Source organism: Myxine glutinosa, chromosome 1 (assembly GCF_964187855.1).
Source record: "Myxine glutinosa chromosome 1, kmMyxGlut1.1, whole genome shotgun sequence".
NCBI classification, from domain to species: domain Eukaryota; kingdom Metazoa; phylum Chordata; class Myxini; order Myxiniformes; family Myxinidae; genus Myxine; species Myxine glutinosa.
The window spans coordinates 229,639,116-229,663,831 of record NC_136261.1 but is presented as its reverse complement, the minus strand read 5'-3'; the positions used below and the strand labels follow the sequence as shown (position 1 = coordinate 229,663,831).

The 24,716-nt window shown below is 46.1% G+C and overlaps 1 protein-coding gene across 8 annotated transcripts in view; it reads left to right on the top strand.

Moving 5' to 3' along the window:
• The window catches only part of SMARCA4 (SWI/SNF related BAF chromatin remodeling complex subunit ATPase 4), a 172,499-nt gene that overhangs the window by 84,294 nt on the left and 63,489 nt on the right, over positions 1 to 24,716 (top strand). For all 8 annotated transcript variants that reach the window (XM_078784783.1, XM_078784751.1, XM_078784772.1 and 5 more), the window contains 8 exons: positions 6,149 to 6,312; positions 7,222 to 7,288; positions 7,446 to 7,556; positions 15,764 to 15,832; positions 16,394 to 16,681; positions 16,836 to 16,943; positions 18,228 to 18,314; positions 22,013 to 22,059. In XM_078784783.1, the coding sequence (XP_078640909.1) occupies positions 6,149 to 6,312; positions 7,222 to 7,288; positions 7,446 to 7,556; positions 15,764 to 15,832; positions 16,394 to 16,681; positions 16,836 to 16,943; positions 18,228 to 18,314; positions 22,013 to 22,059 (941 nt within the window). The remainder of the gene's footprint in view (positions 1 to 6,148; positions 6,313 to 7,221; positions 7,289 to 7,445; positions 7,557 to 15,763; positions 15,833 to 16,393; positions 16,682 to 16,835; positions 16,944 to 18,227; positions 18,315 to 22,012; positions 22,060 to 24,716) is intronic.

Genomic DNA, 24,716 nt, shown 5'->3' with positions numbered 1-24,716 from the left:
ACGACAACTTTTGCGGCCTAAACTTGTTGAAATGGCCTAGTACTAAGTTAAAATGGAACATTTAGAACAGAAATGGAGGATAAAGACATAAAATAAGAGCTTGCAGGGATGAGGATAAGGACACGCAATTGGGTGGGCCCGACGTTTTTAACTACACAAATTAGTGACACGTATCTAAAATGGCATTTAATTACTTTATCCTTATTCTAAACACTCAATATGGAAATACCTACACTATATTAAGCATTTATTGCTCCCTATAAATATTTTCTGTAACAATATAAACTATTTTTAATTTATCACTTTAGCTGTGGGGATTATTTATCTGGTCAGTACTTTTTCTTCAAGCTTAGCAGCATACCTTTCTTTGCTTGTCCTATGTCTTTAAAGATACAGTGGCCTGCAAAAGTATTCACCCCCTTCCAATAATGCCACATTTAGATGAACTATGAATTGGAGAAACAATTTTTACAAATGAACTTTTATATTCAAAACTGAAGAGATCAAACTAAACACTGTTATAGTTGAAGAAGGTTACATTTCAGGAATACCTGCAAAAAAGTGTACAAATCAAAATTCACTGGTTGTAAAAGTATTCAGCCCCTTATGCCAGTACTTGGTGGAAGCACCTTTTGCAGCAATGACTGCAATGAGTCTTTTTGGTTAGGTCTCTTCCAGCTTTGCACAGTGAGATGGTGAAATCTTTGCCCATTCCTCACGTGAAAATTGCTCTAGTTCTGCAGAGTTTGATGAAGATCGTCAATGGACTGCAGTCTTCAAGTCTTGCCATAAATATTTAATTGGGTTCAAGTCAGGACTTTGACTGAGCCTCTCAAGAACATTATTTTTCTTATTCAGCCACTCCAGTGTGGCTTTAGCTTTGTACATTGGATCATTGTCCTACTGAAATGTGAATCTCCTACCCAATTTCAGATTGATGGCTGACTCAAGCAGGTTTCCATCAAGGATTCTCCTGTACTTTGCACTGTCCATTGTTCCTTCTATCCTGACAAGCTTGCCAGTCCCTGATGATAAAAAGCCGCCCTATAACATGATGCTGCTGCCACCATGCTTGACAGTAGAGATGCTGACTGGGCATCCTCTGTCATGCAAAGTCCTTCCTTGGCACACCTGAACTCCTATCCAACTTCAAGGATTTCATCCACAATTTGACGGAATGCTGCTCTCTCCTCTGGGCTGGCTCCCCTGTCTTTCACCTTGCTAAGCTTGACGGTGTTGACTGGGTTATGTGCAGTGTTTCGTTTGTGCCAGACATAATACTTTTCATTTAGACCAAAAAGTTCAATTTTTGTCTTGTTTGACCACAAAACCTTTCTCCACATACCAGCAGTATCATTTAAGATGCTTTTTCATAAACTCCGTATGAGCTTTTAGATGCGTCTTTTTCAGTAATGATTCCTTTCTTGCCACTTATCCATAAAGGCCAGCTTTGTGAAGAGAACGGGATATTGTTGATTGATGAACACTGACCCCATCTCGGACATAGATTCTTGCAAGTCATTGTTGGATTTACAGTGATATCCTGGACCAGTTTTCTGCTTGCCCGGCTGCTGAGTTTGGATGGGCGACCTGATCTGGGTAGCGTCTCGGTGGTATGATACGTCTTCCACTTCTTAATAATGGATTTCACTGTACTCAAAGGGATAACTAGTGACTTTGAAATCTTCTTATAACCCTCTCCTGAATGTTGCTTCTCCACCACTTTATGTCTGACGTATTTGGAAAGCTCCCTGGTCTTCACGTTTGTCTTGTTGGATGACCGAGTGAGTTGCACTTTAAAACGCCTTAGATTAGTGGTGGAGCTTAATTTTTAAGTTAAACCACTGATTATATGCAGGTGAAACCTATTACACTTATTTTCAAATAATAACCTTTCTTTTTTTCTTTTCTTTTCTTTTAAAACAAATAATTTGCTACTGAAGTGACTTAGGGTTACTTCGACAAAAGGTTTGAATACTTATGCAACCGAGAATCATCTTATTTTCTCTGTTAATCTAACACATTAGTCCATCCCCCATGCAGCAGCGGGAGACAGGGTTTTGCAACCATTTGTGTGTGTCTGTTTATCTGTCTGGACCATAACGTTTTTCATACCATTTGAGATTTTCATAGGCCAGAGATGAGTCGGTAAAAGACAGAAAGACCACCAACCTGCCTACGGTGAGTGAGTGAGAGGCCCTTGGAGTTAGCTTCATCGCGGGAGATTCCAATGATTCTGAATGCTTTGGTTTCAACAGCGTGAAGTCGAGCTAGGTGTGAGGCAGGAGCACCAGCCCAGAGGGAAGAGCAGTATTCCATTGAGCTGCGGATGAAAGCCTTGTATGTGATGAGGAGCTCACGTGTGCCAAGGAAGGACTTCGCACGATGGAGGATGCCCAGTCGGTGACTGGCATTGGAGGCCAGCTTGGAAATGTGGTTTTCCCAGGAAAGATCATAGCAGATTGTGAGACCCAAGAGCTTGAGTGACACAACTTATTGGAGAGGATTGTTGAGAAAGTATATGGGAGGGTTGTCCAGATGGTCTTTTCGGAGAGACATAGTAAGAGTGTGAGATTTGTCAGGATTGAAAGACATGTTCCACTTGTTTGACCAGTCTGTGATTTTGTCCAGGTCTGCAGAGAGTGAGGAGGCTGCAAACTGCCGATCTGAGGGATGAGGTTTGGAGCCGCAGAGAGTGGAGTCATCAGCAAAGAGATAGAGAGGATTTTCCAGAGAGTCGGAGAGATCATTGATGAAGACCAGAAAAAGCACAGGGCCCAGAACACTGCCTTGGGCAACTCCAGCCTGAACAGGAAGGGGAGATGAGAGAAATCCATTCAGGGCCACACGTTGACTACGACCAGAGAGGAAGTCCGCAAGCCATGCGTGGAGATTTCCATGGACACCATAGGAGGAGAGTTTGGTGAGCAGAGCGGAGTGCCAGACTGTATCGAAGGCACGTGATATGTCAAGGGAGACAGCTCTAATTTCCTGTTTGAAATTGAGGACCGCCATCCATTGTTGAGACAGCAGAATCAGAGTCGAGGATTGACAGAAACTTCTCCACCTTGTCAGGAGAGAAGGACACAGAGTCTAGGAGCAGCAGAGTACGACTGGGTACAGTGGGTGCAGAGAGAGACGGGTTTGGGGCACAAGATTTTGAGGCAAACACAGAGTCAACTACTGGAATGTGAGTACGTCTATAAAGTATGTACAATTAGAATGTGAGTACGTTGATAAAATATGTACAACTTGCAGGGTTACTCGGAAAATAAAGTCAGTCACGCAATTTCGTTTAGTGGGATTCAGCGTTTTCATGTGCGGAGTCAGCTGTGTAGCCGTTTGAGGTAAGGGAGGGGATGGAGGGGGAACAGACACCAGAAACAGATTTGACAAGATGCCTCCAGGATTTGGAAGAGGGAGGCAGGTTTGAGAGTTCATTCTTGAGAGAAGAGAGATATTATTTCCTGGCTCTCCTGAGGGTAGACACACACTTGCTCTGGGTTTTGTGAAAGGAAATTAGATTGCCTTCCGTTGGATTTGCCTTCCGTTGGATTTGCCTTCCAGGAGGCGAAGGCAAATTGTTTCAGGGCAACTGCCTCACCACAAGATTCCGTGTACCATGGACAGGAGGAAGTGTATGATAACTGAAGATGGGATGGGATAAATCTGTGCATGAGAGAGAGAGCAGTTTACTTTGGAAGAATTCCCAGAATGAGTTGATGTCAGAGGCAGTAGAGATGGGAGACCAGTCCAGATGATTTATGGCTGCTTGAAGACCGTGCCAGTTGGCCTGAGTGAAATGCCAGACTCGTCGATGCTGAGGATGCTCTTTGAGAATGGCCAGAGAGATGTCTTCTTTAACAAGCATATGGTCAGATGAACCAATTGGAGCAGAAAAAGAGCAGCAGACATTTGCAGGGAAGTTTGTCATAACCAAGTCTAGAAGAGAAGATGCTCCGTTGACTGAGATCCATGTCGGGAAATTGACAGATTGTGTCAGTCCCAATGAGTCACAGAAGTCTTTTGCTGAGATGTCATGGCTGGTGAGAGAGGTACCCACACCCAGCCAATTGGCATGGTGACAGTTTAAATCACCACATATGAGGAAGAGAGAGTTGGGATGAGTATATACAGACTTGGCATTTAATATGGAATATTTTTTCTGCAGGGGCAAACTTACTTTTCAAGATGACTTAGAACCAAAAGTTCATTATAATTATGTTGAAATTATTCTAGATTTTGTTAATGTGACCTTTAAAAGAAACAAAAACCACATTTGACATTTTGAAGTAAATAAATTGATCCTTGAAAGTGATGTGAACTGATATGGAACTCAATTCACGGACAGTACTGTGTTAAACCTCTGTACGTTTTCCAGAAGTATCTCTCTATTTCGCACATTAGCCAAAAATATTTTCAACATAAACAAAAGTTAAATTATGACTGGGATTACGGACAGTAAAATTACAGTTCAGTACTTTGTGTAACCCCCACGAGCATTCAGGAGAGCACGTAGACGTCGAGGCATGCTGTTCACGAGATTTGCCAAGGTTTGGACAGGAATCGCTTGCCATGCAGTGAAAATAGCCTGCTGCAATTCACGCACAGAGGTCGGCTGCTGGTCCAAGTTGTCGATTTGACCCGTTAATTCTGCCCACAAGTTCTCTATCGGATTCATATCCGGGGACATGGCAGGCCACTCCATATGCTCGACACCACGGTCAGCAAGAAAATGTTGGATCATGCGAGCACGATGAGGCCGTGCATTGTCATCTTGGAAGAAAAAGGTTTCCTCGAAAGGCTGCACGAGCAAATGGAAGCAATGTTTCTTCCAGAATGGCCCTGTACTTGAACTGGTTCAGGTTTCCATTCAGAACAACCAGGTCAGTTTTGCCCCCTGCATGAAAAGCAGCCCAAATGGTCACCCCACCACCTCCAGCTTGGACTCTTGGCACAATACAATCTTCGTTGTAGGCTTCATGCACTTGTCTGCGCACTCGGTTGCGGCCATCTTGACGATAGACCAGAAATCTAGACTCGTCACTGAAGGTCACGTGATTCCAGTGTCCTGGCTGCCATTGACGGTGCTCTCTGGCCCACTGCAATCGACGCTGGCGGTGTTGTCTGGTCAGGCGTGGCTTTCTCAGGGGACGCCCTGCACGATAGCCTGCCTGAACCAGTCGTTGGTTGACTAGCCTTCTGGATACAGGCACATTTGTCAGTTGCTGCCACTCAGCCCGAAGCCGATTAGCTGACTTGGTATGGCCATTGCAGACTAACCGGTGCAGCTGGCAATCATCTCTCCTTGTGGTTCTGTGGGGACGTCCTGGCCTCGGTATTGGAGTAGGGACACCCCTCTGAGCATTTCGTTTCAGGATCTTTGACACCTGACCTTGAGTGATGCCATACTGCCGAGCAATAGCACGCTGTTTGATGCCAGAATTTCGTAAAGCCACCACTCCATGACAAACAGCATTGTCGAGTTGACGGGCCATCTCCAGAGGAAGCGGAAATAACTTTTGTAGATGTGCAGCAGTTGTTTTCCACTAATACAGAACGCAACAACCCTTATATACACGATTGTGAAGCCAATCGTCAAATGTACCTGTCCTTACATTTTGTCACGCCACCTGTGATATTATGCTGTTATTGACTTCTTGCTGCGAAAGACAATCAGTGACATGGTTCCTTTAACAAAGAAATCATCGAAGCGTAAAATAAACTCACCAGATTGATATACTGAGTTTAGAAAGTAAACCCAAGTCAAGAAAAAAAAATATGCCATATTAAATGCCAAGCCTGTCTAAGTTGGTCGATTTTTTTTATCTGTTCATTTTATCTGCATTTAAAAAAAGCTTTATCTACTTTGTGGAGTAGTTTGTGAAGACTCTATATATTAATTTCGATTTTAAAGCATCATGAAATAAACTCAGGTGGCATCAAAATGTGAAAACTTTGGAGGAGGGTGAATACTTTTGCAGGCCACTGTACGTATAATCCTATGCCCTTTCAGCAAGTCTGGTTTAGTGGAAACATTCATTTGTTGCCTAAAGATGCAACATTTGGTAGGGCATATGTTTTATCCTACGTTAATACACCGTACAGATGTTAATTGCTTTGTGTTGTGTCATTGTATCGCCTGAAGGTCAAAGGTCTCGAATGGATGGTGTCCCTCTACAACAACAACCTCAATGGCATTCTAGCAGATGAGATGGGCCTTGGGAAAACAATCCAAACAATCGCTCTCATCACCTATCTTATGGACCACAAGCGCCTAAATGGACCCTTCCTCATCATTGTACCCCTGTCGTGAGTTTTGCCCAAATTAATTTTCCTTAAAACATTTTTTTAAGTGATAACCTTCGGACCTCTTCATATGGAGGGTGTCTTCAAGATGTAATGCCATATTTAGCAATATTGGTTTGTTTCACATTTTGTGTTTGTGTGGACAGTATATCACTTTTTATTTGTTTCAGCCAGGGTATTAGTGTGAAGATTTATTATTGTTTTCAAAGAATATTGCTGCATACGTGGGAAAACGTGTGGAGAGGGTTTGAGGGGGGTGGGGGGGGGGGGTGCAGTAGTGTCTCTATGTAAAGATGAACTTCCGCTGTTTGAAATTGTTCTGTCGGCCCTTGCTGGCATTATGTGCTTCTTCTTTGGTACATGTGAGACCAACCATTATGAGCTGCAGGTCCATCCTGCAATCCTGGGTTCACCAGCTTTCCACCGCCTCCTTTCTATGATTATATTCCTCATCCCTTAAAATATGCCCCACCCCAACCCCTCTTCCCCCTTCATCCCCATGCTGAACTGTTTTTGCTCAATCCCCCCTAGTGTGGGGCCAGTGGAACTGTTTGCTCTAAGTGGAAAGGGTTGCACCTTACAAGGCGGTATAGATCACTCCGCCCCAATACTCGAGAAGTTTGAAATTAAGCATATGGGTGCTGCAGTTCCAGAGAATGAGTAGTAGGAGAACTACGCCAAGAAAACAGAAAGCGCTCGGAAAAATCTAACACGCATGGTAATATCCAGATAATGATCACTCAGCCGTCGTTCAGGGCATGGGCCCGTGTGGGTGTAGTTTCAGAGCTGCTCACCAAACACTTGCCGTTGGAGTGAGGTTTCAAATCCTGTGCCATGACAATATATTTGTTTCAAAAAGTCCTTCGGAGTATCTTCCGCTATTGCTGAAGTTTTTTTTCTTCTGTTTTGCAGGACATTGTCCAATTGGGTGTTGGAGTTTGATAAGTGGGGACCTACAGTTGTGAAAATTTCTTATAAGGTATTTCTTACAGTCTATCATTCATTGAAAGTTGAAAGTACATTTAACAACATTTGGTGCTTATGGGGTGCACGTTGAGCATTTGTTTAATGTACTTTTAACAATCCAAACAATAAGACAGCATTGACGTACTTTCTTGCGCACTTTTTACCCGTAGGGCTCTCCAGGCGCACGTCGAGCATTTGTGCCTCTGCTTCGCAGCGGGAAGTATAATGTTCTCCTCACAACATACGAATACATCATCAAAGACAAGCATGTGCTAGCCAAGGTAAGCTATGGCCAGATGAAACAAGTTTTGGAATTCCTTTTTTGTAAATGTGGAGACTCCTGAGACATTTGTACAACATTGTATTGGCAAGACAGCTGGACATTTTGTGCTCCATCCACTAGCAAGATAGCTATGACCAGTCAATCCTTGCTCCTTATGGAGGTGAAAGTGTTTAAAATTGCTGTTTGGAAATGGTCTATAGACAGTCAGTCTTCCAGCAAAAGGGAATTCTATCCAAAGTATTTAACTGTGCTAATGTATTTAACTTTCCTTTCCTTTCTTATGCAGCACATGGCTGCTAGTTGGATCATTTGCTGTGCCACTGATGTTGCCCCCTGTAAGTTAGAGAAGGAATTTGGAATTTGGCCATGGTGCTGACGATAGCTTGCCTCTACTCTTTGCGAAGGACACCATAGGAACTTTAACTTGAACAATTAATGCTGACAGACGGAACACCCAGTTTAACATTGATATGAGGGACGGCTCGAACATTGATGCCTCACCCTGCCTGCAAAATACCAGGATGACAGTTTCTAGCTGTCAAGATTTTAATATAGTCTAGATAGCTCAGAGGCAAGCATGCATGACTCTAAGTTATCCTTCCAGTGCATGTATTTGACTGTCACTATTAAAATATTTGTTGTCCTGTCAGAAAAAAAGGTAACCATATTGGACATATTTCTTTTCATTGCTTCGTTAGAGCACACATACCTTCGCCAGGCTGAACAGTTTACATTTTGTATTCCACTGATGGGCCGGATCTGCATCCACACACACACGATTGCAAAACCCCATTGGGGGGACAGGCTAATTAGTCTAATGGAAAAGGCAATGTCTAGAATTCCTCACTAGAGCTTCCTTGTTGCTTGTTACGTTGATGCTTCCATAGGAACAGTCTGCACTGGATTTGAACCCACCAGGAGCCCTTTGGCATCCACCCATTCAATGATAATGGCTTCCACATGGTATCATTCTTTCCAAAATATAGTCTCAAAGAAGTTTGCTTATTCAAGAAGGAAACACCAAAAAGACAACACTAAAAATGCCAACATTTTTTCATGTGGACAAGTGACTAACAGGAATAAGTGGAATTTGTATGTTGTCCATGCTTCATTGATTGCTTCCATCATAGGAGCAGGCATTTATCTCACTCAGTTCTACGATTTAGAGGTATCCTGGATTTGATTTTGTGACCTCCCTCTACCTCCTGTGACGTTATTCAACATGTGCCTAGAAATAGTGCTTATAAAATGTTCCAAAAACATAGAGATACAGTATGTTTCTCTAAGTTCGTGTTTTGTTAATCTTGTCTTCCTCTTTTTTGTCACATATTTTTATACAATATTATTTTGCATCACTCAGAGTCTATGAAGAAGCCTGGTGTTGGCTTAGCGGTTAGGGTGCCGGCTTGGGATCCTGGGATCCTGAGTTCGAATCCCGGTCGATCTCTGAATTAACGCCAGGGGGGTTGACTCAGCCTGTCATCCTTCCGAGGTCGGCAAATTGAGTACCAGCTTGCTGGGATTAATGATCCCGGTGTGTACCCGATTTAGAATATGTAGACCGTATCCCTGCGCATCGTAAGAGGTGACTAATGGTTGGCGTCAGGAAGGGCATCCGGCCATAAAAACATTGCTTCAAAAAGGGAACCATGAGGTCATGGGGCCCGCAAGGCTAACCCCCACTCTAGCGGGGAAAATGGCCTTAAAAACGATCATTCACTCAGAGTTTATGAATCTTTCAATCTGGCCTAATACAAGAAAAAAAAATTCCTTCTTACTTGTCAAAAAAGCGTTCTTTAAAGTAATTCGTCACATTCACTATGCGTTGGTTATCTATAACAATATCATTTGAGAAGTTAAACTAATAAATTGCACACTAATTGCATGCAACAAAGACCATTTGTTCTGATAGAGCATAATAAAACTTCATCAAGTTGACCTAGCACCATGCACAGCCATGTACTCATTTTATTTTATCATGTCTATCAGAAGATTCATTGTGATGTCAGGATTGCATTTTGCTTATTCAAGTTCTGTGATTTCAAGCAAAGCACATTAAATAATAAACCAGCATTTACATTTCAATATTATCTTGTGAGATAAGTTTTTACAGTGTGAATTGTTTTTACATTGTCAATTTATTTGGCTTCCAGTGAGGTTCCCACTGGAAGCTTATTGTTCTTGTTAGGATTTTTTTTTTTTCTCACCAAGTGTCGAGACGATTCTGAGAAAACCGTTATAGCTAGCTCTACAAAACTTTGACTAATTATAGATACCTGTAGCGACCCATGGGTCCCCCAAAGCTCGAGACCAGCAACAGAATCTCCTGGCCCAAGCCGGTGAAGTAACCGGCGGCCAAACCGCGGCGCCGAGGTTATAATCCTTTGCACCTGTCGGTCACATGACCACCAAAGCGTGCCTCGCCTGAGAGGCGGGGCTTTAGTTCTGATGTATGCTTTTTGGTTTGGATATATATATGCGAACCTGATAAACGGGCTTTTAGAGTTCCCGAGATGATTATACAATAAACATCTTCTCGGACGAGTTTGTGTCTTGTCCGTCACTTCGTCCGTCTCAAGCAGGAGCGCTGCTCCTTCACTGGTGACCCCAAGTTTACGACACGCGATGGACACGGCAGTGTCCCTCAAACTGCCCACTTTCTGGGAAGCACATGCCGCCGTCTGGTTCGCTCAGGCGGACTCCCAGTTCGCCCTGCGTGGCATTACGGAGGACACCACGAAATACCATTACGTGGTCGCCGCGCTCGGCTCCGTGACCGCCGCCCGCTGCCTGAGCCTCCTCCAGAGCCCGCCCGCTGACAGCAAGTACGACGCCATCAAGGCACTTCTTCTGGGCGCTTTCGCCCTCTCCCTGGCTGAACGTGCACGACGCCTGCTCGACCTTCCTGAGCTCGGCGATACGCGCCCGTCCGAACGTATGGACTACATGCTCACGTTGCTCGGCGAGCATCCCTCGGATTTCCTTTTCCAAGAGCTTTTTCTCCGCCAGCTCCCGGCCCAGGTCCGGGTCGCCCTGGCAAGCACGACCATCACGAACCCCCGCGACCTCGCCAGGGAGGCCGACAAGATCGATTCGGCAAGCCAGCTCGTCGGAGCGGCGAGCCAGCTCGTCGGGGTGGCTGCCGGGAGGCCGCCCGCCGCCCAGTCGGCGCCCGCGGCGCAGTTTCCCGCCCGACGCCCGCTACGCAGCTTCCTTCCCGGAGGCCGCCGGGCCGGCGCGACTGACAGCGGCGACGCCGCGTCGCCCGGTCCCGACGCATCGACCGGAGCCCCCGCCAGACCCGGCCTGGTGTTATTTCCACGCCAGGTTCGGGCGGCAGGCCCGATCATGTCGACCCCCGTGCACGTTCGGCAAGTCGGGAAACGGTCGGGCCGGCGCTCACTACCATCCATGAGCGCCGGCCGTTCCGGAAACCTGCTATTCATCGCGGACCAAGCGTCGGGGCGGCATTTTCTCTGCGACACCGGCGCTCAGCTGAGCGTCATTCCCGCTTCGGCGGAGGACAGGCGGGCCGCCATTTGCGGCCCCCTCCTTAATCGCGGCCAAAGGCTCCGCCATCCGCACCTTCGGCCCACGCACCGTCGCCCTCCGCTTCGGCAGCCAGCTCTTTCGCTGGGAGTTCGTGACGGCGGACGTCTCCATGGCTTTGCTCGGGGCCGATTTCCTTTGCGCCCATGGGCTGCTGGTCGACGTTAAACGTCGGCGTCTCGTCAACGCCGAAACTTTCAGCTCGCTGGCGTGCGCCTTGAGCCGTTCCGCGCCCACCGCGCTTTCCTGCGTCCTCCCGTTGGCAGACGACTTCGCGCATCTCCTCGCGGAGTTCCCGGCCCTCACTCGACCGACGTTTTCGGCCGTCGCGGTGCATCACGGCATCGAGCATCACATTCCCACTACGGGCCCGCCGGTGTACGCCCGAGCTCGCCGTCTCGACCCAGCCAAACTCGCCGTCGCCAAGGCCGAGTTCGCCGCGCTGGAGCGCCTCGGCATCGTGCGGCGCTCCGACAGCGCCTGGGCCTCGCCGCTGCACATCGTCCCGAAGTCGCGGGGCGGATGGCGGCCATGCGGCGACTACCGCCGCCTCAACGACGCCACTACCCCCGACAGGTACCCCGTCCCGCACATCCAGGATTTTTCCGCCCGGTTGGCGGGGCGGACCATTTTTTCAAAAGTGGACCTGATTCGGGGGTACCACCAGGTGCCCGTCCACCCGGCCGACATCCCGAAGACGGCCGTTATTACACCTTTCGGCCTCTTCGAATTCCTCCGGATGCCCTTCGGCCTCAAAAACGCGGCACAGGCGTTCCAGCGCCTGATGGACGGCGTGCTGCGCGACTTGCCGTTCCTCTTTACCTACCTGGACGACATCCTCGTCGCCAGCACGTCCAGAGCCGAGCACCTCCTCCACCTCCGGACGCTGTTCGGCCACCTCAGCAAGCACGGCTTAATCGTCAACCCGGACAAATGCCACTTTGGTGCGGCGACGATCGACTTTTTGGGCCACCGCATCACCCGGAACGGCGCCGTGCTGCTACCGGCCAAAGTCGAGGCCATCGCCGCTTTCCCACGCCCCTGCTCCGTCAAGGCGCTGCAGGAGTTCCTCGGGATGGTGAACTTTTACCACCGCTTCGTGCCCCGAGCTGCGCAACTCATGCGGCCCTTGTACACCGCCCTCCGCGGCCAGCCGGCGAAGCGCGACGTTGTCTGGTCCACGGACATGGACGCTGCTTTCACCGGCGCGAAACGGGCCCTTGCCAACGCCACGCTGCTGGCCCACCCGGTACCCCATGCTCCCATCGCCCTCACCACGGACGCCTCCGACTACGCCATGGGCGCGGTTCATGAGCAATGGGTAAACGGGGCCTGGCAGCCGCTCGCGTTCTTCAGCCGGCAACTCCTGCCCAACGAGTTGAAGTACAGCACTTTTGACCGCGAGCTCCTCGGGCTGTACCTGACCGTCCGCCATTTTCGCCACCTCCTGGAGGGCCGCCCGTTCACGGCCTTTGTCGACCACAAGCCATTGATTTTCGCCATGGCCAAGGTCACGGAGCCGTGGTCGGCCCGCCAGCAGCGCCACCTCTCCGCCGTGTCGGAATACACCACGGACATCCGGCACGTCGCCGGAAAGGACAACCCCGTGGCCAACTGCCTTTCTCTAGCCGGCGCCAACGCCGTCCACCTCGGCGTCGATTTCGCCCTGATGGCGACGGACCAGGCCACCGACGGCATGGTGCAGGCACTCCGGGTGGCGGACACGGGCCTCCGCTTGGCTGACACCCCCTTCGCGGACACGGTCCTGCTTTGTGACGTCTCCCAAGGCCTACCTCGCCCCGTTGTGCCGGTCACCTGGCGGCGTCGCATTTTTGCTTCGCAACCACGGCCTCTCACATCCGGGCCGGAAGGCGTCCCAGAGGCTGGTGTCGGCACGTTTCGTCTGGCACGGGTTGCGACGGGACGTCCGCGACTGGGCCAACGCCTGCACACCCTGCCAGCGGGCCAAGGTCCACCGTCACACCCAGGCTCCGCTGGCTCCTTTCACCGTGCCCGAGCGAAGTTTCGACCACGTCCACGTGGACCTGGTGGGTCCCCTGCCCCCATCGCAGGGGTTCACCCACCTGCTTACCATGGTGGACAGGACCACCAGGTGGCCGGAGGCCGTGCCCCTCGCCTCCACCACCACCACCGACGTGGCCCAGGCGTTCATCGCCACCTGGGTCGCGCATTTCAGCGCACCGGCGGACATCTCGTCGGACCGCGGCTCACAGTTCACGTCCGAACTGTGGGGCGCGGTCGCCCGCACGTTGGGCGTTACCCTGCACCGCACCACGGCCTACCACCCCCAGGCCAACGGGTTGAGCGAGCGGTTCCACCGCTCCATGAAGGCCGCACTCATGGCCGGCCTCCAGGACGACGGCTGGGCCGACCGGCTCCCGTGGGTCCTTTTGGGCCTCCGCACGGCTCCAAAGGAGGACCTCCAGGCGTCCACCGCCGAGCTGGTGTACGGCCAGGCCCTCCGCGTCCCGGGCGAGTTCGTGCCCGACGCCACCAGCCCCTGGTCCGCCGCGCGCCAGCGCATGGACTTCCAGGAGGCCGCCCAACGTTTCGCCCCGGTGCCCACGTCCCGCCACGGCGACCCCCAATCCTACGTCCCCCCAGCACTCCGCACAGCGGAGTACGTCTTTGTGCGCCACGACGCGCACCGGGGGGGCCGCTCCGGCCACCATACGACGGACCCTTCCGGGTCCTACGACGGGACAACAAGTCCTTCGTCGTCAGCATCGGCGGCCGGGCGGACCGGATTTCGGTGGACCGCCTCAAGCCGGCCCACATGGACGTCGGCCAGCCGCCACAGCTGGCTCTCCCACTGCGGCGCGGCCGCCCCCCGTCCACTGCACCCCCCGTCCGGCCACCCGCCACCACACCGGACCCCCCCCCCCCCCCCCCCGCGACCAGCCAGGGGTCGTTTCGGTCGGGTCATCCGGACCCCCCTCAGGTTGACCTTCCTGGACCAAGTCGATTCTGGGGGGGCGTGTGTAGCGATCCATGGGTCCCCCAAAGCTCGAGACCAGCAATAGAATCTCCTGGCCCAAGCCGGTGACGTAACCGGCGGCCAATCCGCGGCGCCGAGGTTATAATCCTTTGCACCTGTCGGTCACATGACCACCAAAGCGTGCCTCGCCTGAGAGGCGGGGCTTTAGTTCTGATGTATGCTTTTTGGTTTGGATATATATATGCGAACCCGATAAACGGGCTTTTAGAGTTCCCGAGATGATTATACAATAAACATCTTCTCGGACGAGTTTGTGTCTTGTCCGTCACTTCGTCCGTCTCAAGCAGGAGCGCTGCTCCTTCATACCTATGTAAATTAGTGCGTGACAAATATTAGTTTTTGAACTTTGACTTTTTTGACCGCCATCTTGGATTAATCGAAAACTTTAAACAATGTTCTTCTCTGAAAGCGCTGAATGGATCAATGAGAAATTTTACAAATATGAGCGACTACCCAGGGGATGTAAGTTTGCAAAAGCAGAGGTCATCGGTCACATGATTTGGTGCCCATATTGGATTTAAAAATAAAACTCAAAGTCTTCTCCAGAGAACTACTTAACGGATCAATATGAAATGTCATACGTATGATCAATTACTGATGGGGGAAAAATATTTGCAAACTATGATGTCATCAGTGATGTGGTTATGGTGGCCATCTTTAATTTTAACCAAAAATTTAACAATCTTTTCTCTAGAACTGCTGAACAGATCAATGCACAATTTCACTTGCATGATCGACTACCCATGTGGAAATGTTTTTGTGAACTATGACATCATCTGTCATGTGGTATAGTGGCTATCTAGGATTTAAGGAAAACCTTTAAACATCGTTCTCCTGAACTGCTGAATGGATCAATGCACAATTTCATATATATGATCAACTCCCCATGAGGAAAAATGTTTCTGAACTATGATGTCATCAGTCACTTGATATGACAGCCATCTTGGATTGAAAGAAAAAACATTTTAAAATACATATCTCCAGAACCACTCAACGGATCAATCCGAAACTTCACATGTATGATGGATTACCAGTGGGATTTTTTTTTGTGAGCTATGACGTCATCAGACACGTGGCACTGTGGCCATCTTGGATTTTAAAAAGAAGTTTAAAAAATTTCTTCTTCAAAACCACGTAACCTACCCAAACTTTACAGATATGATCGATTACACATGATGAAAATGTATTTAAAATGAGCACATCTTCAGTCACGTGGTGTGCAGCCCTTTTGGAATGAAGGCAAATGTTAAAAAAAAAAAATTCTTTGAAACCACTGAACCAATTGATGCGAAACATGAAATATATCATTGCATACCCATGTGGAAGTAATGTGGGAAATTATGACATCTTCAGTCATGTGGTTTAGCAGCCATATTGCCTGGAAGCCTGTCATCACTGCTCACAGTTCTAGTTGTAAATATTATTGTAACAATTATTGTTTTTATTATTATCATGTCTTTAATCAAAAGGGGAGCATAATACATATAAAGTTAAATTAATTTTGATTATGAAGCATACAGTTAGTATGATTGTGAGGTATTGAGTTTAAATTTTGAAGTTATGCATTGTAGAGAGTACAAACGTGTGATAATTCAAAACTTGTTGCTTTATGTTTTTGTCTCCTTTCTTCAAAACAGATTCGGTGGAAGTACATGATCGTGGATGAAGGACATCGCATGAAGAACCACCACTGCAAGCTAACGCAGGTGAGAGTGTGATTTGGTGTTGTGATTTTGTAACCCTATTTGTGAACGTCTGTTTATTTGGTTGTGCCTCATGAACAGCCTAAGGAAGTGACTTATGGAGGGTAGAGGGGATCCATGGGGGGTAATTTTTCACGACAAAAAACATGGGCGCATCAGATTTAGACTAGGGGCGTGCCCAAGAGGCGTCGCTTCCTTTGACTATAGAAAGCCCACTACACACACGTGACTGACTTTATTTTCCGGTCAACGCCGGGTAACTCTGCTAGTTTGCTCTAACCTATGACTGATATGTACCTTGACTGTTTTTTCCATGTATGGGCATTAAATGCACTTGTTTTGACAATGCAGTCCACATTCACTGTTTTTATTGGAGCATAGCAGACAGTATTGAAGCTATGTGTTATCAACAGCAATTAATTATTATACTAATTCACTTCTCAATCTATTATATTCGTTATTATTTGTTTTGTTTATTTATTTACCTTCATTTCAGAGAATGATCACATGGGTAATTTGATTGGACATATTGATATGAATATCCAATCTTATGTGTCATCATAGGTGCTGAACTCACATTACCTGGCTCCACGACGGGTGCTTCTTACGGGCACTCCGCTGCAAAACAAGCTTCCAGAACTGTGGGCTCTTCTCAACTTCCTCCTACCTACAATCTTCAAAAGTTGCAACACCTTTGAACAGTGGTTCAATGCACCTTTTGCACTAACTGGCGAGAAAGTAGACCTCAATGAGGAAGAGACCATCCTCATCATACGTCGATTGCATAAGGTCCTCCGACCATTTTTGCTTCGTCGGCTCAAGAAGGAAGTGGAATCGCAGCTACCTGAGAAGGTAGCAAGACTCGAAGGATAATGTCAACACAAAAAGGAGTCCAAGGCCAAAAATGTCTGCTTCTGTTGTGGTCCCTTTTTATATTGCCTTGATTTTTATGGCCTTTGTGAGTTTCCTTTAACCAATTCAGTATGTGACAATTTTTTGTGTGCAGGTCGAGTATGTAGTCAAGTGTGACATGTCCGCACTTCAGAAGGTACTATACCGACACATGCAGGCCAAGGGTGTGCTACTTACAGATGGCTCTGAGAAGGACAAAAAGGTAAGTAGAGCAAACATTACATTATCTGTTCAGCCAGCTGATGTTCAGGTGCCTCTTGGGAAATATCGTGATGTGGAAAACACCCACAAATTTCCGTCTTCTTTTTTCATCCCACTTTATTTCCAAGAGTTTGTGGGTTTAATTTGTCTCCCAAATTGTCGATGTCGGCATGACTTGCACAAAGTTCGTCCTGACTCAGTGGGGTAATGGTTAGAGCACCTGCTCCGAGTCTGGGAGGTTGACGGTTTGAACCTTAGCTGAGTCACACCAAAGACTTTAAAAATGTTACGTGTTGCTTCCTTGCTTGATGTTCAGCATTGGAAAAGGATAGAACACAGATAAACAACCATATGTGGGTAACAACAGCACAGGCTTTAATGAGCCTCATGACCGCCTCCTGCATTAAAGTTCCCTGTAAAGGGAATTATTTTGTTTTAAACGTATTGTCTTTTTTGCTTATCTCAATCCCACACGTGAACCTTCCGGGGAAGTTAATATTTTACCAGAGGTTACTCCCACCCACTTTTGTTGAACAACAAATGAAATATTGAATCATTAATGTCAACGTGTAGAGATAGAACAGTGGGTGGGGAACCATCTACACATGGGTTCTGTAGGCTCCTACTGACCTGACTCACTTGCACTCCTAGCCTACATGACTGCTGCTGTCACCTTTCATCTCTCACCCCGGCATCCACCTAGAGCTAGACTTTCACCAGGACATACACCATATTAGCCTCTCACTGTGGCATTATTCATGGTAACCTTTCATCTCAGCATTATTCATGGTAACCTTTCATCTCAGCATTCTCCGCATTAGCCTCTCACCCCAGCATCTCCATTTTAAACTTCTAACCCTGGAAACTTGCGCTTTTGCTTCTTACCCTGACAGGCTGTAACAGCTTTGCTCGTGCATCCCTGATGGCAGGGTTCCAATACTGTTTCCTTCCCAAGCATTGCTGTCAGTCACTGCACTGTCCCCTCATGTGGACGGTGCTGCTATAGGAGAATAAATATGACGGCAAAAAGGAAGGGGAGGAAAGATAGGAGGTTTAAAAATAATTAATGCCATGTAATAGATAACATGTATGTAGTATGTGTCAAACTATATTTTTTTAAAAACTCCCATATTCTGCTCCCAAAACCGGCACTGCATTGGATGAACATTTTGCTTTGATCTGATTACTCTGGATATTGAACAAAACATCAAATGCCCCAGAGTTGAGCGTGCTTTTATTGAGGTTTCTTTTTATCATTCTCACACGATTATTTTTTATTTTTCAGGGAAAGGGTGGAGCTAAGACGTTGATGAATACCATTGTTCAACTAAGGAAGATTGCGAACCATCCATTCATGTTCCAACACATTGAGGTGCTTCCATAAACCGTACTGCCAAAAACATGTTCCCATTGTATGCTTACCTAGTTTTGTCGTCTTTTAAGAAGCAATGCCAAGTGAATACATGAGCAAAATCATATGTAATTAAATTAATAGTATTTAATCCTAGAAGCATTTCTGCAAGTTTTTTAAATTTCGAAAGTCAGATCGTAGTTGTAGAAGTTGTACTTAATTTGGATAAGTATTAATTTTAAATCCTAGTGGGCTGACAGGGTGACCTAGAGGTATGCACACTCGCCTCTAGGCTGTCTAGCCTAAGATTGATTCCCGACCCAACTATAAACTCATCCCGGCGTTCCACAGGCAGGCTGATTGGTCAATGTGTTTGCCGTCCGTCGGATGGAAGTTAAACGGGAATCCCGTCCGCCAGCATTAGTTGGTGGGCGTTAAAGATCCTTTGGTGCCCTTCTTGAAGAGTAGGCGAGCTATCGGCGGCACCCTGAACAAATTTCAAATTCTTGCCCTGACTAGTCAGGCCTGGCCAGCTGATTCGTGAAGACTTGGGCCAAGCTTCCCACGGCCGACCCACCCCTACCCCTCAATAAAGGTGGGATAATCGTGGTCATAGAAGATGAACATTTACTTTAAACCCTGGGTTGTTTCATTGTTAATCTGGATCTTTTTGGACTCTCTTCTTCTCTTCACAATTTGTGCTTGAAAATTATCTGAAAATGGAACATTTCTTTGTAGGGCTTTCATAATACAGTACTATTTTTGCCCTATCTGGACAAAACTATGGAAAACTTAATTTTATTCCTTGTGGGAAGTATGCAGCAGGAGCTCCTTAGATTGATAGGTGTGCAAGACAGGTGTGTGAGAGATTGATAGGTGTGTAATTGTTTTAGTGGGGTGTCCTGTGAGTTAAGCCTGGTGTTGGCTTAGCGGTTAGGGTGCTGGCTTGGGATCCTGGGTTCGAATCCCGGTCGATCGCTGAATTAACGCCAGGGGGGTTGACTCAGCCTGTCATCCTTCCGAGGTCGGCTAATTGAGTACCAGTTCACTGGTAATGCCCTGTTTGTCGTAAAAGGCGACAAAAAGGGTTGGCGGCAGGAAGGGCATCCGGCCGTAAAACATTGCTTCAAAAAGGGGACCAACAAAAACAACAACAACCACGGTGCCCGAAAAAGACCAACCCCCACTTTGCGGGGAAAAATGGCCTCTAAAGGTGTTTTTTTTTTTTTTTTTAATCAACTGCAGGAGTTAGGTTGTGAGTTAGGCTTTGGGGGAAGAGGATTGTAGAGTGTAGGCAGACAATGACGAAGTGATAAGTATCCAACCTGCGCTGTGTATGCATTGCTACGTTTCATATGTGTCTTACCTGTGTTATAAAGGCGCATAAGTAGGATATAAATTCTGACGATGTGTATTGAGTTGCTGTTGTTATTTCAGGTGTTGCAATTGTACCATTTGGTCTACATCTATTATTTAATGTCAGTTTGTCAAAGATTTTGTTGGTCTTTCTGTTAAGAGATACAGTACATATGGTTGCTGGTACACGTCCTTGGGATTGGGATAGTGGGATGCCAACTCATAGTAAGTAGGGAGGCTGGTAATGCATATTGTCGATAGTAATCTAGTGGAAGTTGTATTGAAAGATGCAGGTCAGTTCAAATGTGTAGCTTTGGATTTGTCTACATTGGTGAAATATTGTCACATCGACAAGTCTCAAATGTCGTGGACCGGCTGCGCCAAAGCAATGTGTGTCGTGGATGGCTGAATTGGAGGGAATCACGCATGAGCAGGTCGCTTCGCTCAGGCTAATGGCTATGTCAACTATACCCCCAGTTGGAACCTCAATCCCGCTGGTCTCGTAAAACGAAAGTTTAACAAACTATATCTCCCCCAGGGATTAACTGAACTGAGTTGAGATGGATTGCTCGTGCACGAGATTATGGCTGGTTATCAGGTGACACGTATAATTAGGAAGTAACAGGTTTATTTAAAGAGACTCAGGGTGACAAAAATGGAGAATTGCATGGAAAAAAAATCAACTTGATTGGAGCCCACCTGTGGCCAATTCAATAGATTGGACATGATTTAGAAAGAAACACACCTTTCGATATAAGGTTCCACAGTTGACAGTGCATGCCAGAGCAGAAACTCTACCATGAAGTCCTAGGAACTGTCTGTAGAATTCCAAGATAGAATTGTAAGGAGGCATTGATCTGGAGAAGGATATAAAACAATTTCTGGAGTGTTATAAGTTCCCAAGAGTACAGTGAGCTCCATCATTAGGAATGGAAAGAATATGGAACTACTCAGACTCTTCCTAGAGCTGGCCGTCCAGCCAAACTGAGCAACCGGACAAGAAGAACCTTGGTCAGGAGGTGACCAAGCACCCAATGACCTCTCAGACAAAACTACGGAGTTCCTTGGCTGAGCTGGGAGAACATGCTGGAAAGACAACAGTCTCTGCAGCCCTTCACAAATCGAGGCTTTATGGGAGAGTGGATAGACGAAAGCCACTTCTGAGAAAAAGGCACATGACAGCACACCAGAAGTTTGCAAAAAGACATGTGAAAGACTCTGAAAGCATGAGGCAAAATATTCTGTGATCTGATGAGATGAAAATTGAACTTTGGCCTAAATGCAAAGCGCTACGTCTGGCAGAAACTGAGCACAGCTGATCATCCATGTAACACATCCCCTACGATGAAGCATGGTGGAGGCAGCATCATGCTATGGGGATTCTATTCAGTGGCAGGGACTGGGGGACTTGTAAGTATAGAGGGAACAATGAATAGTGCCAAATACAGGCAAATCCTTGAGGAGAACCTGCTTGAGAGTGCAAAAGACCTTAGACTGCAGCGAAGATTTACTTTCCAACAGGACAATGACCCCAAGCATGCAGCCAAAACAACACTGGAATGGATTTTGAACAATAACGTGAAAGTCCTTGAGTGGCCCAGCCAAAGCCTAGACTTGAATCACATTGAGTATCTGTAGAAAGACTTGAAGATTGCTGTTCACCGACGCTCCCCATCCAACTTGACAGAGCTTGAGCAAATCTGCAAGGAATAATGTGAGAAACTCCCCAGATCCAGATGTGCAAAGCTGATACAGACATACCCAAGAAGACTCGAAACTGTAATCGCTGCCAAAGGCGCTTCTACAAAGTATTGACTCAAGGGGTTGAATACTTATGTAAATTAGTTATTTCTGTATTTCATTTTTTATTCGTATTAATATTAATCATCAATTAATTTGTATTCACTGTTCCATAAATTCATTATTATTCTGCTATAAATTCTAATTAGTAGTTGAAATGATAATGAAATTTTATCTCTTCACGTGATTTCAACGAACAAAACAGTGTAGCCACTTGGCATTGCTGCTTGAAATGCACTCAAATGCACGTATTACAAAACAGTGTAGCCAATGTTCTTGCACCCTCGATTTTGCTTTGTATGTTTCTTGCCCCCCCCAACAACCAACCCTCCCCCCCTGGCCCCCCCCTCCCACCCTCACCATGCCTGAAAATGTCGTTACATCATCGTCCCTCATGTGCCCAATTGCCGAATCCTCTCCTCTCCCAGATATGATAATCTCATTTACATCCCTCCTGCACCTAATCCCTTTTGCACCTGATCCTGACCAATTCCTCTCTTTGGTGATGAGGTTTTTTTTTTCCTTGTACATTTCGAATCTAAATATATTTCTATTCTCTGCAGGAATCATTTGCAGAATATCTTGGCTTCAGCAATGGCATTGTTCAAGGGTGAGTTACCATATCCAACCCACTTAGTTACTGCATTGCCTGGTACTCTTGGGTAATACAAATTGTTTGCCATTTTGTTGAATTGTAAATGCTTTGCTGAAAAGGTAGGACTTTTGAATTTTCTGAAATAGCCAAAATTGTTTGGTGGGATCAAACAGTATAATTTACTCGTGGGATCCTTTTTTCTACTCTTCTTCCTCCTCTAACTCTGCCAACTACTAATACTCCTATTTCTCCTCCTCTTTATTATGGCTTGTGTGAAGAGCAGTTTTAAATAATCAAATATAAATTTAAAATCTAATTGTGATCTGCCACAATGAAATGAGTCGGAGGATGCACAAAATTATTTTTGAAAAATCTATGGGTTTTATTTCATTTATTTATTTTATACAAGGTCTAAGGCTTGTTATTGAGCTGACACACACACACACACACACACACACACACACACACACACACACACACACACTGACGAGACAAACACTTAACACAGCCATTGATTGAGCTGTCACTTCTCAGGAGACATTTGGTTCCAGCGACGCCATACCAATGGCACCACTTTTTCTCACCCACTCAGCGGGACATTTCCTCAGGAGGAATTTCCTCCTCCCCATGGATGCCAACCGATGGGGATTGACCGTGCCTTATCCTTTTAAATGCTGAAAGTCAAACAAGGAAGCAGCATGCACCATGCTGAATTGGATTTTTAATATCTTTGATTTGACTCGACCAGGGTTTGAACCATTGACCTCCCAGACTCAGAGCAGATGTTCTAACCATTAGACCGCTGAGTCTGGTTTCTAAAATCCTAAAAGTTTCTAAAACCTGCAGAAAATAAGCTTTAAAACCAAATCAAACATTTGAAACAACAAAAGTACAAGCCCATAAAAAGCTGTTTTATTGTCGAAATAGCCATTATTGTCTTGGTTGCTATGGATGCCCTTAAGGAAGGATTCATGGTATATTGTCCCAAATGTTCAAATTATAATTGTTTAATCTAAATATACAAGCTTTCTCCATCAAAATCCATCAACTTCCCGATGTGAAAAAACAATCAATTTTAATTGGCCCATGACAGCGATATTAATTTGCATAAATACTTTGCCTTCTCAAACTTTCAGCTTACCAGTCCATGATGATGCACATAAAGTTTCGGATTGATCGGTTCATTAGTTCTGATTAAGTATTTGAATTGACAAAAAGGAAACCTCAAAAATCCAAGATGACCACAACCAAGCCTTTGGACTAATCAACTTAGTTGGATGGATATGTCATTGATCTTTTGACACTGCAACAACCCTAAAAAGTTTGAAGCTTGTTGTTTAAGTGGTCCCTGAGAAAAATGTCACAATATATGGTGGAATAATAGTAATAATAATAAAAACAATGATAACTAGAACGGGCACTCGGTAGAGCGCATACCTTCGCCGCAGCTACTGTTCTGTACTTGGTAAAAATACGATTTTGACCTTTTCGTGACCTTGACCTTGACCTTTGACCCGATTGCTCCCAAAATCTAATCAAATGTGTCCCGTATAATAACCAATCATCCCACCAAATTTCATGCAATTCGGTTGAATACTTTTTGAGTTATGCGAATAACATACACACACACACACACACACACACAGACATACAAATAAATACACAGCGATCAAAACATAACCTTCCGCTTTTGCGAAGGTAATGACAACCCTCAGCAAGAGCAATAGACTTCAAACTGCACTGCTTTGGATGTCTAATGATACCATGTGCGGTTGTATTTATATGTTGGGTTTAGGTCAATAACTGACAAGTCCAGCATTAAAGATATGGTTTTAAGGTGTTGTCTTCAGCAAACTCACCTTATTGACGGACATTTATAATGCAAATATCTCAGTAGATGTTAGTTTCTGACCTGATACTTAGCATGGGTGTCATTACCTCCGCAACCGAAGGTGGATGGAGGTTATGTTTTCACCCCTGTCTGTTTGTTTGTCTGTCTGTTTGTTTATCTGTCTGTTTGTTTGTCCGTCTGTGAACACGATATCTCTAAAAGTTGTTGACGGATTCAAACGAAATTTGGCAGAGAGGTAGTGTATGTGACGAGGATGAAATGATTAGATTTTAGTGAGGATCCGGATTCGGATCCGACTCGTATAATTTTTTAAAAGTGATTCTTCACCATTGTGAGATTGGGCCAAAAACGATACATCGCAGGATATCTGAAAAAGTTATGGACAGATTTGGACGAAACTTGTTGGACAGGTTGTGTGTGTGTGACAAGGACGATTCGATTCGATTTTGGTGAAGATCTGAATATGGATTCGGATATGAGAATTATTTAATTTTTAAGTGATTCTTCACCATTGAGAGATCGGGCGAAAAGCGATATATAACATGATATTTTAAAAAGTTATGGACAAGTTATGACTAAACTTGGTGGATGAGTTGATTAGGTGACAAGAACAAGCCAATTATATTTTGGTTCAGGTCCGAATCCAGATCTGGCCTATCAGTGGGATACAAACATAAACTGTTCAGCCTGGCGGAAGTACGCGCTCTACCGAGTGGAGCACATGAGGGATGGCATGTGTGGTTCTAGAGTTGTGGGTAAATGCCTTGGGTGCTGTCAGAAACTGAAAGACCTATCACAGAAATTGTGCTTAAGTGCTCGA